Raw genomic sequence first — 18,701 nt, forward strand, 5'->3', positions numbered from 1 at the left:
TTATCCTAATCTAAGATCAACCTAACCTACACCCCTTCAATTTACTGCTGTCCATGTGCCTGTCTAAGAGTTGCTTAAATCTTTCTAATGACTCTGACTCCACCACCTCTGCTGGCAGTGCATTCTACATACCCACCACTCTCTGTGTAAAGAACCTACCTCTGACATCTCCCCTATACCTTCCTCCAATCGCCTTAAAATTGTGCCTTTAAAGTAATAAGACACTTCACAGGAGCATTTTCTGACACTTTAGCATTGAACCACATGGAGATGTTAGATGAATAAAAGAGATAGGTTTTAAGGAGCACCATAAAGGAGGAGAAAGAGCCGTAGAGAAGCAGAGTGGGTCAGGGAGAAAATTTCAGAGCCCTGGGCCGAAAGCTCTGAAGGAATGGCAGAGTGATTAAAATCTGAGATGTACAGAATGCTAGAATTGACGGAGCACTAAGCTCCCAAAGGGTTGTCGGCTGCAAGAGGTTACAGTGATAGGGAAGGGAGAGTCTACTGAGGGATTTGAAGATGATAAGAATTTTAAAAATGAAGCATTGCTGAACTAGGAGGCAATGTAGGTCAGTGAACATGGGGTAAATGGTACTTGGTGTGAGGCAGCAGTGTTTTAGAACAAAGAACAAAGAAAATTACAGCACAGGAACAGGCTCTTCGGCCCTCCCAGCCTGCGCCGATCCAGATCCTTTATCTAAACCAGTCTCCTATTTTCCAAGGTCTACTTCACTCTGTTCCCGCCCGTTCATATACATGTCTAGATGCCTCTTAAATGATGGTATTGTACCCACCTCTACCACCTCCGCTGGTAAAGCGTTCCAGGCAACCACCACCCTCTGCGTAAAAAAACTTTCCACGCACATCTCCCTTAAACTTTCCCCCTCTCACCTTGATTAATTTGATTAATGAGTACCCGATTAATTTTTTCCAATTAATGGGGCAATTTAGCGTGATTAACCCACCTAGCCTGCACATCTTTGTGTTCTGGGGGCGAAACCCACGGGGAGAATGTGCAAACTCCACACGGATAGTGACCCAGAGCTGGGATCGAACCTGGGACTGTGGCGCCGTGAGGCAGCAGTGCTATGCGCAGCCTTGTTGCCCCCTATTATATAATAATCTTTATTATTATTATTATTATTATCACAAGTAGGCTTACGTTAACACTGCAATGAAGTTACTGTGAAAATCCCCTAGTCGCCACACTCCGGCTCCTGTTCAGGTATACTGAGGGAGAATTCAGAATGTCTAATTCGGCTAATAGGGTGCAAGATGGGAGGCTAGCGGGAGAGCATTGGAGTAGTCAAGACTGGACTTAACAAAGACATGGGAGGAGGGTTTTTGCAGCAGATGAGCTGAAGCAGGCATGGAGTCGGGTGATGTTACAGAGATGGAAGTATGTGGTCTTGATGAATTAAGGGGAGCTAAGGGAAGTGGATATTGTGGCTAAGGCTTGTTTGGAACATGCTCAGCTGCTTGTCCAGTGAGTAGCGTAGTCATGTAGAATAGGGAAATTTGGGTCTGGATTCCTGGTCTTTGCCCAGTTAGTTGTACCAGATGCTTTGGTCTTTCATCTCGGTTTCTTAACAGAAGAAAAGCCTTGTAACATCAAACATCAAACAGGTTAATAATCTATTGGAGATCAGATGCTTCAAAATTCAACATGAAAATGTAGTATTTTAAGATCTTATCAGTGAAACCAATCTGCTGTGTCAAATTCTGAAAATTGTTTTTGGCTATGTGCAAGCTCAGACAGCTTGTGATCTATTCTAAAATGTTGACACATGGTAGGAACCAGCGCCACAGGGATCCCCTTTCCTGAGCTTGTAAAACACGTTGGCTTCACAAAGTAATTCAAATCCCAACTCTTATTTTTAATACAATAATTTAGCATTCTGTGAAACACTGATATTCAACTGAATTGCTTGCTTTTGTTTTTATAACACTTGACGACATTTCAAGCTGATGATGGATGAAGAAAGTATATTCAATCTTGATTTGTTTATCCAGAGAGGTCTGAGCCACCATGCCATTATAGTATCTAATTGTTTATTCAGTGATTCCAGGGTTTCTGCCTCCATTCTCTATCTAGAAGTTTATTCAATATGCTGATCACTCAAGTGTGAAGAATTTCATGTCAGCTCTCTTAACAGTACCCTCTTCCAGCTTGATGTTGTGTCCCTTATTCTACATCTGCTGTTCTGTATCTTTGCCAATCTTGAGTAACTCTTCTTCCACACACCTTTTTTTATTGAAAAGCTCAGGTTTTTGAATATAAAAGATTTAAAGGGTAATTTAATTGAAATGTTTGAGATGATTAAACAATTTAATAACGTAGATAGAGAGAACCCATTTCTGCCATCAGGGAAATCCAGAACAAGGGACTATAAACATAAAATTAGAGCTAAGCTGTTCAGAGGTGCTGTGAGGCAGCATTTCTTCACATAAAGGGTAATGGAAATCTTAAACTCTTTCCATGCCCCCCCCCCCCCCCCCCCCCCAAAATGCTGTTTGAGGTCAAGGTCAATGAAAATTTTCAAAACGCTGAGATTTTTATACGTTATCGACATTGAAAGGATTTGAGAAAATGGGGAAAGTATTTTTTAAAAGTATGTTTTTAAAAGTTTTTACATAACACCAGCAACAAAACACAAGAGTACAAAAATTACAGGGTGGCACAGTGGTTAGCACTGCTATCTCATGGCGCCGAGAACCCGGATTCAAACCCAGCCTCGGGTCACTGTCCATGAGGCGTTTGCACGTTCTCCCGTGTCTGCAGAGGTTTCACCCACAGCCCAAAGAGTTGGTGGATTGGCCATGGTAAATTGCCCCTTGATTGGAAAATATTGCAAAAGTACAAAAATGGCATGTAAATAAAAAAACATAATTGACTTACATGCCTTAAACCCCCGAACAGCTGATGGTTTCTAGTTGAAAAATAGAAATAAATCGTTGCCACCTCGGGTAGAACCTATCCACAGAACCCTTGATAGTGAATTTAATTTTGTTGAACAACATTTAATCACCCAACCAGCCAGAGGCAGTGGGTGGAACAGGGGACCTCCAACCAAGCAATATTCATCTGCCTATCAGTGAGGCAAATGCACCAACGTCCACCTCTACCACAGAGTGAAAGGCCAGTGAAACTGAAACCCCAAATATGGTTGCCGGCAGACATGGGTTTAAATCCACACAGAGAATCTCTTCTATGGTGCTAAACCTGGAAGTCCAGAAGCTGGCAAGTTTGGAACAGGACCAAAACATATTCGTATAGTTAGCTGGGATAAGTGAACAACAATCACATCTGTCCTCAATGTTTGGAAAAACCCCACCCATCCTTGCCTTCAAGTGTGTCAAACGTAGCATTAGGCTTAACCAGGCACATGAGGACATGGGAGTTGACCCTGTAGGGCCTCCCTCCAAGCCTCGCTAGTAAATATAAGACCCAGCTTACATTTTGCATTGACCCCGTCCCCGCTTAGTAGGAAGAGATCAGATGGGAGAATGTGGCCATATATGTCTCAAACTCAAATTAACCGTTTAAATAAACATTGGATCTCTTAACACCCCTTACTTCAAAGATAACCCCGAAAATAATACAACACTACCCAATCCTGCAAACTGTTCCTTTATACATCCAAAAGACTTCACCTTCACGAAAACAGTAACACACCAGGTTACAGTTAATATATATTTTCTGTTGGATGGCAGATATATATCAGCTTGGTTGGCTTCAGCTCCAGCACCTTGCTTTTCTTCCTGCAGCTCACAGCCACAAAAACACAGTCACACCCAAGCTGCTGTCTCAAACTGAAACTAAAAATCCAGAACTAACTTCAAAATGGCCGAACTGAGCTCAGCTCCACCCACTCTCTGACATCACTATTTTCTTAAAGGTACATTGCTTAAACATCCATTTCTTAAAGGTACTGTCACATGACATGAGGAAGTGGAAGGGTGGGTTAGTAAGTTTGCCGGTGACACGGAGGTTGGTGGAGTTGTAGATAGTGTCAATGGCTGTTGCAGGTTACAACAGGACATTGACAGGAAGTAGAGCTGGGCTGATAAGTGGCAGATGGAGTTCAACCTAGATAAATGTGAAATGATTAATTTTGGAAGTTCGAATTTGAATGCTGAATACAGGGTTAAAGGCAGGATTCTTGGAAGTGTGGAGGAACAGCGGGATCTTGGGTCCATAGACTTTACAGTGCAGAGAGAGGCCATTCGGCCCATCGAGTCTGCACCGGCTCTTGGAAAGAGCACCCTATCCAAGGTCTTCATCTCCACCCTATCCCCATAACCCAGTAACCCCACCCAACACCAAGGGCAATTTTGGACACTAAGAGCAATTTATTATGGCTAATCCACCTAACCTGCACATCTTTGGACTGTGGGAGGAAACCGGATGTACCCAGAGGAAACTCACGCACATGTGGGGGAGGATGTGCAGACTCCGCACAGACAGTGACCCAAGCCGGAATCGAACCTGGGACCCTGAAGCTGTGAAGCAATTGTGCTATCCACAATGCTATCGTGCTGCCCAACAAAGACCCATTGCCGTGTCGTTGCTTATCTGCAATGCCGTGACTCGGATTCAAACCGAGGTTGCTGCGGCCACAACGGAGAGTACTAGCCACTATACGATCACGGCATGCTACATGGGTCCACGTGCAAAGATCCCTCAAAGTTGCCACCCAGGTTGTTAGGATTGTTAAGAAGGTGTGTGGTCTGTTGGCTTTCATCAACAGGGGGATTGAGTTTAAGAGCCGCGAGGTTTTGCTGCAGTTTTATAAAACCCTGGTTAGACCACACTTGGAATATTGTGTCCAGTTCTGGTCGCCTCATTATAAGAATGATGTGGATGCTTTGGAGAGGGTACAGAGGAGATTTACCAGGATGCTGCCTGGACTGGAGGGCATGCCTTGTGAAGAAAGGTTGAGGGAGTTAGGGCTTTTCTCACTGGAGCGATGAAGGAAGAGAGGTGATTTGATAGAGGTTTACAAGATGATGAGAGGCATGGATAGAGTGGTAGCCAGAGACTTTTCCCTAGGGAGGAAATGGCTGTCACAAAGGGACATAATTTTAAGGTGATTAGAAGAAGGTATAGGGGAGATGTCAGAGGTCGGTTCTTTACACAGAGAGTGGTGGGTGCGTGGCATGCACTACCAGCAGAGGTGTGGAGTCAGTCATTAGGGACATTTAAGCGACTCTTGGGCAGGCACATGGACAGCAATAAATTGAAGGGGTGTAGGTTAGGTTGATCTTAGATTAGGATAAGTGGTCGGCATGACATCGTGGGCCGTAGGGCCTGTACTGTTCTATGTTCTATGATTTGGGTGCAGGTGGAGGGGGGAAGAATAACATTTAAAAGGCGACATATATTGGTTGACGATTGACGGCCCTTTACAATTATACTTGGGAGGCAAGGCTCCAACCGGAGTGCCAGAACTTTAGCGAGCAGCTTAACATCCACATGTAAAATGGTATGAAGCACACCCGGCTGGTTCCTTGTCTCCCTTAAAGAGCAAAGAAATAGAGACTTAAGTAAGATTGGAGGCAATGAACCGCCGGAGAAGGAGTCATTAAACACTTCTAATAACAGAGATACGAGCTGTTCTGAGAACGCCTTGTAAAACTTGACTGGGAAGCGATCAGGACCCAGGGCCTTGCCTGACTGCATCATTGACAAGCAACATCTTGATTTAAAAATTCTCATCTTGTTTTCCAATCCCTCCATGGCCTTGTCCGCCTTCATATTTCTCTAATCTTCCCGAACCCTACATCCTCAAAGATATATGTAATCCTTTGATTCTGACCTCTTGAGCATCCCAATTTTAATCAAACCGTCTTTGTTGGCTGTGCCGTCGGTTGCTTAGGCTCCAAGCTTTGGAATACCATCCCTAGATCTCGTCTCTACTGTATTCACTTTCTTTTCTTAAGACACTCCTTAAAACCCACCTTTTTGACCAAGCTTTCAGTCATTTTATCTGATGTTTCCTATGTGGCTTGGTGTCTTATTTAAAAATGCTCTTGTGTTTTATTATATTAAAGGTGGTGCGTATAAATCTAAGGCATTATTATTCTAAATCATCAACCGTAATCCTGAGACTGTGCCCCTGCTCCACCGTTTCCCAGCCAGTGTCTGTGTCGTCAAGCCCCTTCAGAATTGCGCACCTTTCAATGCGACCACCTCTCGTTCTTCTGCACTCCAGAGTACAGGCCCAATTTACGCAACCTTGTCAAAAGACACCACTCTCATCCTAGGAGCCAATCTAATCAACCTTCAAACACCAATGTAAGTTTATTCTGCCTTGGATATAGAGATCAGAGCTACATATATACCACTCTGGGTGTGGCCTTGCCAAAGCACTATGCAATTCCAATTGAAATCATACCATTAGTTACTGGCAAAAATCCTGTCCATTGCACTATTCTGAATTTTATTCTCATTTGTTTTGACAGAATCACAGGAGGGTGGTGAATTTCAAAAATGGCTGGAAGTGAAAAATCGCATGAACTGCAGCACCACCGCCCAAGGATGCAGAAAGAACAACAGAATGGTAATGCCACAGGTGAGCATTGTCTCCGGAGGTTGCAATTAAACAATTATTATTTTTTCTGTTTTTAAAACAACCTGTAATTTTCACTGCTGAAATTGAACTGCGGCCATCCATTTACTTCAACTTTCTGAAGTAAAATGATTTTCCTTTGTTTGGTCTGAGCTGGTGATCACGACTGTGCAATGGAAGTAATTCTCATCAGAGTTGCAAGTATTAACCTGGGATATTTAGTGATCGTGTCTGTTTTAGTGCTTCTTACATTCTGGGCTCGCCAGCTCTCATATCAGTGTTTGTTCATCTCAAACAAATACTCAAACTGATACCAGTAGCAAACATTAATGTGGAAATAAACAAGTGATGCATTTATCACATTATTTCCTCTCGTGAATGTGCTGACTCATACATTTGCGCTGCAGATCTTCGTTACTTTGCAAAGTGCCTTGGGTCACACCACAAATGGGGCTCTAAGTTAAGCAATCCTATTATAAACCGGCATATACATGTGCACTTTTCACTGATCAGGGCAAGAAACCTAGCATTTTGTTTCCCCTGTCCCTTTCGGTCTAAAACATCTAAACAGGTCATTCTACTGAAATGACAGAAGAGAGACCAGTTGATCTCTGCCAACTTCGCACAGGATTTGGTTTTCATTACCATTATTTTTTAATCTTACCCTATCCCACGCACGTGGAATATAAAGTGTAGATGACACCAACTGATAGTTCCAAGATTTCGGGTCAGCTCTCTCACACTGGAGGCTAAAAGGGCAGGAAGGCCAGAAGATAGGACAGCAGATGAGCAGTGGCAGTTGTCAATTCCTCACAAATAAAATATATCCCAATGAGCAAGAAAGATGGTAAGAGGGGTAAAAAAAATCCATGGTTAAGGAGAATATAAAGACAAAAGAAAAGGTATATCATATTGCAAAGGCCAGTGGCAGGCTGAAAGATTGGGAAACTTTCAAACATAAACAATAATAATCTTTATTAGTGTCATAAGTAGGCTTACATGATCACTGCATTGAAGTTACTGTGAAAATCCCCTCGTCGCCACTCCAGAAAAGAAGTAATAATAAGAGCTAAGATAAATTACGATGAAAATCAGTGCAAAACATCGTAAAGGATAGCAAAAGCTTGTATAAGTACATAAAAGGGAAGAGAGTCGCTATGGTGAATGTTTTCTCTTTTTAAAAATAAATTTAGAGTACCCAATTATTTTTTCCAATTAAGGGGCAATTTAACATTGCCAATCCGCCTACCCTGCACATCTTTGGGTTGTGGGGGTGAAACCCACGCAGACACGGGGAGAATGTGCAAACTCCACACGACAGCGACCCAGGGCCGGGATTCGAACCCAGGTCCTCAGGGCCGTAGGCAGCAATGCTAACCACTGTGCCTCCGTGCTGCCCCGCTGTGATGAATGTTGGTCCCTTGGAAAATTAAACGGGCAGTTAATAGTGGGGCACACAAAAATGATAAAAGATACTAAAACAATACTTTGCCTCAGTTTTCACATTGGAGGTCACTTGTACAATTCCTATAGGAGCAGACAATTCAGAGGTAATAGAAAGGGAGGAACTTGGAACAATCAACAGCAATAGGGAAATGGTACTCAACAAATTATTGGGATTGAGGACACACCAGTCCCACGGGCCTGATGGCCTATTCCCCAGGGTATTAAAGAAAGTGGCAGCAGAGATAGTGGATCCATTGATTAAATTATTCCAAAATTCCCTGGACACAGGAAAGGACAATGTGGGAAATTACAGATCAGTTAGGTTAACATCTGTGGTTGGGAAATTGTTAAAATCAATTATCAAGGAAGCAATATCAGGACATTTGGAAAGTCAAAATGCTATCCATCAGAGTCAGCATGGCTTTATGAAGGACAAATCATGTTTGACTAATTTGCTAGATTTCTTCGAAGATGTAACAAGCAAATTGGATAATCTGGATCCTGTAGATTAGTGTATCTGAACTTCTGGAAGGCGTTTGATTTTTTTTAAAGAATGTTTTTATTGTGTTTTATACATGGTATATTTACAGATGTACACACAAAGAAACCAAAAAGAAATAACAGAAACATTACAAAACTAAACAACCAAGGAGTGAGAGAACAGGGGAATTGCATATACAGAGAAGCAAAAAGGAGAGAATTTAATGAGACATGCAATTGGAGGGGGGTTCTTTCTAACCCTTCTGTTTTTAAAAAAAATACAGAACATGCAAAAACAGAACCGGGTGGGAGGGGCACCTAGGTGGTGCCCCTGATGTCAATTGCATCTCTTGGTCGGTTTCCTTTTTTTGTTTTTGTGCATTTGCCTCCGCATCGGCTGTCCGCTGTACCCTCTTCTTGTATTTTCTTGCTCTCTTTTGCCCTTATGTGCTTGTTGTGGTCGTTGCCGTTTCCTGTGCTCTCTCTCCAGATTGTGTTCCCTTCTCTTTCCTCCCCTCTGGTTTCCCTCTCTTGTTCTCCTCCCCTTGTCCTCCCTCCCTCTCTGTACCCTCCCCTGTCCCCTCCCTCTCTGCTGCTCCTCTTTCTTTTCAGCTGCGTTTGGCTACTCTCTCTTGCACAAGTGGTCTTGTCAGGTGGTGCTGCTGACCTCCAGCCAAGCAGGATTCTATAGCGGGCAATCGGGGAGGCAAAGCGAAGGCTTTTGATAAGGTGCTGCACAGAAGGTTAATTCACAAGGTTAGATAACATGGGCTTGGGGGTAATTTATTAGCTTGGATAGAAAACTGGCTGACGGACAGAAGACGGAGAATCGGGATAAATGGATCTTTTTCTGGATGGCAGGATTTAACTAGTAGGATGCCACAGAGTTCGGTCCTTGGGCCCCAGCTATTTGCAATCTATATAAAGGACTTGGCTACATGGATAGAAGGTTCTATAGCCAAATTTGCAGACAACACAAAAATAGGCAGAACAGTAAGCTGCAGTGAGGAAAGAAGAACCTTACAAATGGATACAGATGCGTTAGGATAGTGGGCCAAGATGTGGCAGATGGATATTAACGTTGATAAGTGTGAGGTCATGCATTTTGGATAGTAAAATGGGAAGGCAACTTATTATCTAAATGGAATGAGACTTTGGAGTGCTCTGTTGCAGAGGGATCTGGGGGTCCTCGTTTGAGTCACCGAAAACTAGCATGCAGGTACAGCAGAAAATAAAGTGAATGGAATGTTGGCATTTATAACTAAAGGAATAGAGTATAAAGGTATGGAAGAATGGAATGAGAAAATATCAACCACGATTGAATGGCGGAGCAGACTCGATGGGCCGAGTGGCCTAATTCTGCTCCTATGTTTTACCTCACGGTAGCATGGTGGTTAGCATCAATGCTTCACAGCTCCAGGGTCCCAGGTTCGATTCCCGGCTGGGTCACTGTCTGTGTGGAGTCTGCACGTCCTCCCCGTGTGTGCGTGGGTTTCCTCCGGGTGCTCCGGTTTCCTCCCACAGTCCAAAGATGTGCGGGTTAGGTGGATTGGCCATGCTAAAATTGCCCGTAGTGTAAGGTTAATGGGGGGATTGTTGGGTTACGGGTTACGTGGGTTTAAGTAGGGTGATCATTGCTCGGCACAACATCGAGGGCCGAAGGGCCTGTTCTGTGCTGTACTGTTCTATGTTCTATGTTCTATGGTCTAAGTGTTGTTACAATTGTACAAGGCATTGGTGAGACAATACCTGGAGTATTGTGCACCGTTTTGGTCCCCTTATCTGAGGGAAGATGTAGTGGCATTGCAGGCAGTTCAGGGGAGGTTCACTAGGTTGATTCCAGAGATAAAGGCCGGCCCTTCACGCCTGTTTCACCACGGCAGCAACCACACCTGGTCGCTGCATTCGTGAAACGGGCACCAGATGCCCGTTTGGGGCATCTAGGGGCCTGATTGGGACTGGAGCACAGCGACTGTGCTCGGGAAGGGACAGGCCCGCGATCGGTGCCCACCGATCGTCAGGCCAGCGTCCAAAACAGACGCACTCTTTCCCCTCTGCCGCCCAGCAAGATCAAGCCGCCACGTCTTGCCGGGCGGCGGTGGAGAAAGACGGCAACGCGCATGCGTGAGTTCGTGCTGTCCGCGCATACGCGGGTTGGAACCGGCAACCCCGCGCATGCACGGATGACATCAGAAAAGCGCCGTTTCTGCGTCATTTCCGGCGCGATGAGGTCGCGGCCGGGAACGGCGGGGGCCGGTCCTAGCCACCCAGGTGGGGGTGAATTAGGTGCGGGGAGCGGGCCCTGAGGCCGTCGTGAAGCTCGGCCGATTTCACGCTGGCCATCCCGATTTTTATCGGGAGCGGAGAATACCGCCCAAGGAGTTTGTCGTATGAAGAGAGATTGAACAGTTTAGGCCTAAGCTCCCGAGTACAGAAGAATGAGGGTAGATCAAATTGAGGTATTCAAGACGATAAAAGGTATGGATAAAATAGACGTAGAGCGAATGCTTCCTCTTGTGGGGCAATCTAGAATGAGAGGTCATAGCCTTAGGATAAGAGGTAGCAAATTTAAAACAGAGTTGAGGAGAAACTACTTTTCCAAAAGAGTTGTGAATCTGGAATTCGCTATCCCAGCGCGCGATGGGTGCTGGGACAGTGAATAAATTTAAGGAGGCGTTAGACAGATTTTTAATTTGCTAATGGGTTGAAGGGTTATGGAGCACGGGCAGGACGGTGGAGTTAAGGCCAGGATCAGATCAGCAATGATTGTATTGAATGGTGGAGCAGGCTTGAGAGGCTAAATTGCCTACTTGTGCTCCTAGTTCATGTATTTCAAGAAAGAACTACTCTGGCTGATTTCACCATCCAGCTCTTGGTCTGTAGCACTGTAGGTAACAGCACCGCAAGCACAAATATTGTGTTCATGATCAATGATTAATATGCACATCAGGGGTTACGAGGAGAAGGCAGAAGAATGGAGATGAGGAACATATCAGCCATGATCAAATGGCGGAGCAGACTCGATGGGCCAAATGGCTTAATTCTGCTCCGATATCTTGTGAATTTATGTTATACGCAAATGATGCCCATGCTTGAGACTGATGTATAATAAATTTTAAGTGTAAATGTATTTTTTGCATTTCCCTCTATCAAATTTTGCAATTCCAGATTTTTTAAAAATCGTTTCAGTTCTGAAACTGTTGATCAAATTGTTTTTTTTTTGTTTGGGCTGCTACTTAAACTTTCATTTTCAAATTCACTTTTGATTGACAGCACTGTTCTTGAAAAATCACACTTTAAAAATATTTTCAGATGTCCTGACACTGAATGAGAGGAAACTGCGGGATCAAGAGGAGAGGGAGACCATTGTTTTATGGAGGAGACCTATCATCACCCTGCAGTACTTCCTCTTGGAAACCACTTTAGACTTAAAAGAATCGGCATTAAGGTAAGAAATTGCTTATTTTACCGTGAGGCTGCTGAGGAGGTGGCTAACATCTCATCTTTTCGAAATCTTTAAATATAAACTTGAATTCTCTAGCATTTTAAGAAATTTAACTCCAATTCTATTCCTGTAATATCTGGTTGAAAATCACATCTATTTTATGCTCTTTAAACACAGATCTTTTATTGTTGTAATAAAGTTAATTAAAAGTAATATTATTTATTATTTATAGCCCTTAGTTAGGTATTCTTCATGAATGGGGAGATTTTCTTTATGTCTATCGTTTCAGACTCTTTCATTATCTTAAAGACCCCCCCCCCTCCTCCCATCAGATCAAACCTCAGCTTGATCAGCCTTTTCTGATAAGTATATCCTCTCAGTTCTGGTATCATGGTCATGAATCTTTATTTTCAACTTCACCAGTGCCTCTATACCCTTTTCATTATATGGAGACCTGAACTGTACAGACCACTCCAGGAGTGGTACACTTAAGATTCTCTACAAGTTTGGCATAAATGCTTTTCTATCTCTCTGGAAATAAACCTAGGCCTGGATTTTTGCTCCCAACCGGTTAGGACATTTTCTAGTTCTGAAAACCCAACCTGGGACAAAGGGGCCCAGAAGTTAGATTTTTGTTCTGGTATGGTGGGCTCGGGCTGAGAGACTCCAGAATGACTGTAGAAGGTGCAAAGTGCAGAGACTGGCTGGGTGCAAGGTCTGCCTCGGTGCACCAGCACTGTTATCACAGTTTTTAAAAACACAAACAGAAAACCTTAATAATAATCTTTACTATTGTCACAAGTAGGCTTACATTAACACTGCGATAAAGTTACTGTGAAAAGCCCCTAGCCCGGGTACACAGAGAGAGAATTCAGAATGTCCAATTCGCCTAACAGCACATCTTTCGGGACTTGTGGGAGGAAACGGGAGCACCCGGAGGAAACCCACGCAAACACAGGGAGAACATGCAGACTGTGACCCAAGCTGGAATGAAAGCCTGGCGCTGTGAAACAACAGTGCTAACCACTGTGCTTGTGTCCCAGAATTACCAGTACCTCTAGCCAAGCTGTTAAAGTACAGCAGCAACACTGGCACCTACCCAACAAAGTGGAAACTTGCCCAGGTATGTCCTGTGTACAAAAAGTAGGACAAACGAAATCCAGTCAGTTACTGCCACATTGGCCTACTCTCAAACTTCATCAAAGAGAAATGTGCTATCAAGCCTTACCAATAACCTGCTCCCCAATGTTCCAATTGGCTCCTAACTACATTACAACTGTTGTCCAACCATGGACAAAAATGTTGAATCACGGCTGACCTCCTGTCGTAAAGCGGGTCCCGCATGCGCCCCGGGCGGGGGGAGAATCACAAATAATCCACAACAGCATATCGATCCTGCCCAGCCCAGCATGTTTGTCCTGGTGCAGATGGTGGACATGGTACGGATCCCACCCTGGCTTTTTGAAAGGAGGTAAACGACGCCATTGCCGAAGAGCTGAATAAAAAGCTGGCAAACAAGGTTGTATATAATGTTGGCCTCTGTATCTGCCTGCATGATATTACCAAGCTGGAAGATTCCTACATTTTCCCAGGGGATAGAGCGCCCCACACCAAAGTACGTTTCCGATACGTGATCTTTCGACCCTTTCTGGATGAAATTATAACCGGACAAATTAAAGGCTGCAGTCAGGATGGGGGGCCACGTGACCCTGGGACATTTTGATGAAATCCTCATCCCTCCAGAGTCCCTACAGCAGCCCGCCAGGTTTCTGTCTCTGTTCCACGTTATGTGTTGTGTGGACATTGTGGGCTGGGAGGGGGGTGGGTGTTGGGGTGGGGCGGGGATGTAGCTGGAACTGAATGAATAGGGAAATGCCCACTTTACTCTTGGTTTGTTTCTGTGGTTCAAAACTATTTGCAGGGCTCCATCAGCGAGCCGAAGCTGGGGCTCCTGTCCTGGTGTATGAATGGTTAATGAGCAGGAATGGAGGCCGTCACTGTGAATGCAGCGCGAACAACAATATCTGTCTGTGTGGAGCGGCAACTAAATCTGGCCTTGTTCAGCCGAGCAGTTCCTGAAGGATCCAGTCTTCGGAGACCCGGACAGATGCTGGATGTAGAATCATAGAATTTACAGTGCAGACGGAGGCCATTTGGCCCATCGAGTCTGCACCAGTCCTTGGAAAGAGCGCACCAGTCCTTGGAAAGAGCACACCACCCAAGCCCACCTCCGCCCCATCCCCGCAACTCAGCAATCCCACCTAACCCTTTTTGGACACCAAGGGCAATTAATCATGGCCAATCCACCTAACCTGCACATCTCTGAACCGTGGGAGGAAACCGGAGGAAACCCACGCAGACACATGGAGAACGTGCAGACCCCGCACAGACAGCGACCCAAGCCGGGATCGAACCCAGGACCATGGAGCCGTGAAGCAACTGTGCCAACCACTGTGCCACCATGCTGCCCCCTTCATATCCACACGCCAGGGAGCAGGACATGAACCCAGAATCTCGTGACTCGGGCAAACATGCCGCCAATTGAGCAGTCAACACCTTATTGGAACAAAATACCACATTAGAGCAGTGAAGCACATTGGAGCAGAGGCTAACTCAAATACCAGGTCTGACTGGTAACAATGTACATTTAAAGAAATGTTCCATTCTTCCTATATTTACATCCTACACTTGAGGAGGACAAAGGGATATTACATTTTATTTCTAAACATGGTCTGCACATGTCAGTAGCAGGAGGTCTCTGAGCAGCGAGATCCAGCTGCAGTAATGGGCTTTTTTCTGATGAGCATGATGTGTGCCCAGTGGGAAGTAAAAAGGACTTTCAATAAAGAATATGTATTGGCTTTATAAAGGTCAGGCCGACCACCTCACAGTGAAGAGGGATGGTGGGTGCAGTTCTTGCCTCGCACGTTTACTGGCTTTACAACAGTGTACTTAAGCAGTAAGGTTGACCATTGGGGGGGAAAAAAAGTGTTGAATCACAAAGCCACATTATTGTGAAGTACAGAAGGAGGCCATTCTGCACTGGTTGTCTGAATGAACAGTTCACCTAGTAACATTCATCCGCCTTCTCCCTGTAAGTCTGCACAATATTCCTTTTAAAATATCGGTCTGATTCTCTGTTTAATGCCCTGATTGAGCTTGTCTCCACCACATTCCTGAGCAGACCATGACTATTCGCTTTTGCCAATTCATTTAAATCTGTGCTCATTTGATCGTGACCCTTTCATGAGTGGGAATAGTTTATTTCTGTCTACTCACTCTGTTCAGACCCCTCATGATTTTGAATACATTATCAAGTTTCCCCTCTGTCCTAGAGGATTACAGCATGGAAACAGGCCCTTTGACCCAACTTGTCCATGCCGCCCAATTTAAACCACTAAGCTAGTCCCAATTGCCGCATTTGGCCATATCCCTCCAAACCCATCTTATCCATCTCTCTGCCCAACCCATCAATTCGTCTGTTCTCTTTTGAAGTTCCAGACCATCCTCCTCACAATTTACAAGTTTTATATCGCCTGAAAATTGTCCTAGATCCTTAATATATTTTGGGAAAAGCAAGGATCCCAATACCAACCCGGTAGGGAGCTCCACTACAAACCTTCTTCCCCTCGAGAACATCCATTAGCCATTACTCTTGTTTCCTGTCATTCCGCCAATTTTGTATCCATATTGCTACTGCCCCTTTTATTCCATGAGCTTCATTCACAAGTGTGTTCTGTGGCACTGTACCAAATGCCTTTTGGATGCCGTATGCACATTGTGAACAGCACTGCCCCCCTCAATCTTCTCTTTTACCTCTTTGTAAAATTCCAAGTTAGTTAAAAATGTTTTCCTTAATTCATCTGTTTGTTCATATGATTATTAATTCTAGAAGTTTTCCCACCACTGAGGTTTAACTGATTGATCTGTAGTTGCTGGGCTTATCCTTGCAACCTTTTTGGAACCAGACTGTATGTAATGTTTACAATTCTCCAGTCCTCTGGCACCACCGAGTCTAAGGAATACTGAAGAATTAAATCCTGTGCCTCTGCAATTTCCACTTTCCCTTTCTCTCAGTAGCTTTAGATGCATCTCTGTGCCTTGTCCACTTTAAGTTCAGGCAGCTTAATCAGTACCTCCTGCTTATCTATTTTTATACCCTTCGAGTGACTGAATTTCCTCTTTCATTATGGCCTGGGTAGCATTTCTTTCCTTGGTAAAGTATTAATTTAATGACCTCGCCATAATAGACTCCTGTGATTAGTAATAATATCAACCATTCTCGGGCATCCAGCCTTGTGATCTGCAATTTGAAAAATTATACTTGTCAAGATCCATGGTACAATTTTCTATCGTTAGATGCTACATATAGGTAAGTTCTTTATGTTGCCACTCAGATCATGCGCACTAGCCCATTTAAAAAACATCATTGTTCATTGCAACATGTGAGCAGTGTGAGGTTTGTGTTGACACCAGACTGATGTAATTGACTGTTTCGACCACAGCTGATGTAATTGCTGAGCAACCCAGATCCCTGAACGAAGTATGTCCTGCTGATCAAAACCTTTTTTTTTGTGAAAACAAGGAGGAAGAGATACTGACCTTTAAAGCATAGAACTCCAGTACCACCTTTAGAATGTTTAAACATTTTTGAATTAATAAAAGAGGAAAAATTGTAATCACACAAGATAAAAGCTGCACGGTTGAAACCGTCTTATAGGAACCCCCCCCCCAAACATGTTTGATTAAAAGTATTTGTGGCAACCACCCTTCATAAATTCCTACCCATGCAGACCCAGCAAATACTACCAAGTCAAAGGATTGTTGTCACTTTGCTAAAGGTACACCTCATGACTTTTCACATGCTTCCACTCTTTTCTTTAAAATTTAGAGTACCCAATTATTATTATTTTTTTTACAATTAAGGGGCAATTTAGCATGACCAATCCATTTACTTTTTGATTGTGGGGGGGAAACACACGCAGACACTTTTTTTCCCATAGAATTCACAGTGCAGAAGGAGGCCATTCGGCCCATCGAGTCTGCACTGGCTCTTGGAAAGAGCACCCTACCCAAGCCCACAGCTTCCCCCTATCCCCACAACTCAGTAACCCTACCCAACACCAAGGACAATTTTGGACACTAAGGGCAATTTATCATGGCCAATCCGCCTATCCTGCACATCTTTGGAACCCACGCACACACGGGGAGAACATGCAAACTCCGCACAGACAGTGACCCAAGCCGGGAATCGAACCTGGGACCCTGGAGCTCTGAAGCAATTGTGCTAACCACAATTCTACCGTGCTGAATGTGCAAACTTCACACTGACCGTGACCCAGGGCCGGGATTCGAACGGCGTAGGCAGCAATGCTAACCACTGTGCCACCGTGCTGCCCTACATGCTTCCACTCTTAATATAGTATTCCAGAAGGAGGTTCTGAAACAAATTGCTTCCTAAATTTCCCCATGCCACCAGCGGCGATTTTAGCAGTGAGTGGGACGGGAAGATTTGGGCCAAAGACTTTTCTGATTTAATAGTGGGTGGCTGCCTCCAATTCAAAACTTTTACAGCTTCTCCGCATCCCACACAAATGAGCTGGTCTTCAGGGCTTTCCCCCAAAGCAACCCCACTCCAGTTAAACATCCCTTTCCTTAAATATCGTTTCCCCTTTCATCTTCGGTTCCATTCTCCTTAAACACCTCTTTGAACTCCGTTTTCTATTTTGCTTTATTTTCAGATCAATAAAATTTAATATACATTCCCCTATTTACACGAGACCCCTGTGAGACGCAAATGTTACTTGTCACTTAAAATATACATCTCATCAATTTTAGAAAATGAGATTTTCTGCACCCTAATGTTTCCTCCACTATATTCATCATTTCTATCTGAAAAATTGGAATGTTTGATTGAGGCTAAAATGCTCAGCTCATTGTAGTTAATGATTGGGTGGGTGTTGGGTAATGATTAGTGTTGGGTGGGGTTACTGGGTTATGGGGATAGGGTCGAGGTGTTGACCTTGGGTAGGGTGCTCTTTCCAAGAGCCGGTGCAGACTCGATGGGCCGAATGGCCTCCTTCTGCACTGTAAATTCTATGATCTATGATTATTTTTTTTAATATAAATTTAGAGTACCCAATTCATTTCTTCAAATTAAGGGGCAATTTAGCATGGCCAATCCACCTACCCTGCACATCTTTGGGTTGTGGGGGGCGAAACCCACACAAACACGGGGAGAATGTGCAAACTCCACACGGACAGTGACCCAGAGCCGGGATCGAACCTGGGACCTCGGCGCCGTGAGGCAACAGGGCTAACCCACTGCGCCACCGTGCTGCCCTGATCTATGATTATTACTGCATTCTTGATTGCAATGATGTACAAGATAGCCTTTGGCTATGTGGTCCTCATTTCTGTTTGCGATGAAAAAGGTATTCTTGCTTAAACCTGTTGTTACATTGCATGCATTTTTCTTTCATCTTTTTGTCCATGCTGTTTAATCTCTACCAGGACAATGTACAACTAACTGGGACCTCTAAGAAAGCAGACTGTTTCTTTCCTCTCTACTCTTCTTCCAAGGGAATCACCTTATCTCAATTTGTTTTCTTCCTCTTTAGCTGTCAGAGAGATCCAGAACTTGCTAAATTGGCAAATCACAGGAATCATCTGTGACATAAAAACCAAAAGGTCTTTATGGAACCTGACTATGTATTTGAAACATTTATTTTTCTTATTTGCTGCATTTGTAGTATAGT

General features: G+C 44.1%; 2 protein-coding genes across 8 annotated transcripts in view; both read left to right on the forward strand.

Annotated features, from left to right (window-relative positions):
• Positions 1 to 18,701, forward strand: part of vmp1 (vacuole membrane protein 1) — a 179,411-nt gene that overhangs the window by 22,802 nt on the left and 137,908 nt on the right. For 3 of the 7 annotated variants that reach the window (XM_038814648.1, XM_038814649.1, XM_038814651.1), the window contains exons 2-3: positions 6,466 to 6,575; positions 11,811 to 11,946. In XM_038814648.1, coding sequence (XP_038670576.1) covers positions 6,494 to 6,575; positions 11,811 to 11,946 — 218 coding nt within the window. In that variant the 5' untranslated portion in view covers positions 6,466 to 6,493. Of the gene's footprint in view, positions 1 to 6,054; positions 6,299 to 6,465; positions 6,576 to 11,810; positions 11,947 to 18,701 lie in introns of all 7 variants that reach the window. The other 4 variants (XM_038814654.1, XM_038814653.1, XM_038814652.1 and 1 more) reach the window with 3 other exon arrangements.
• Positions 13,353 to 18,618, forward strand: polr3h (polymerase (RNA) III (DNA directed) polypeptide H). The gene is given in 4 exon segments (XM_038814064.1): positions 13,353 to 13,413; positions 13,416 to 13,636; positions 13,638 to 13,708; positions 18,564 to 18,618. Coding segments are annotated over 4 exon segments (408 nt in total).

This window comes from Scyliorhinus canicula, chromosome 12 (genome assembly GCF_902713615.1).
Source record: "Scyliorhinus canicula chromosome 12, sScyCan1.1, whole genome shotgun sequence".
In the NCBI taxonomy this organism is placed as follows: Eukaryota; Metazoa; Chordata; class Chondrichthyes; order Carcharhiniformes; family Scyliorhinidae; genus Scyliorhinus; species Scyliorhinus canicula.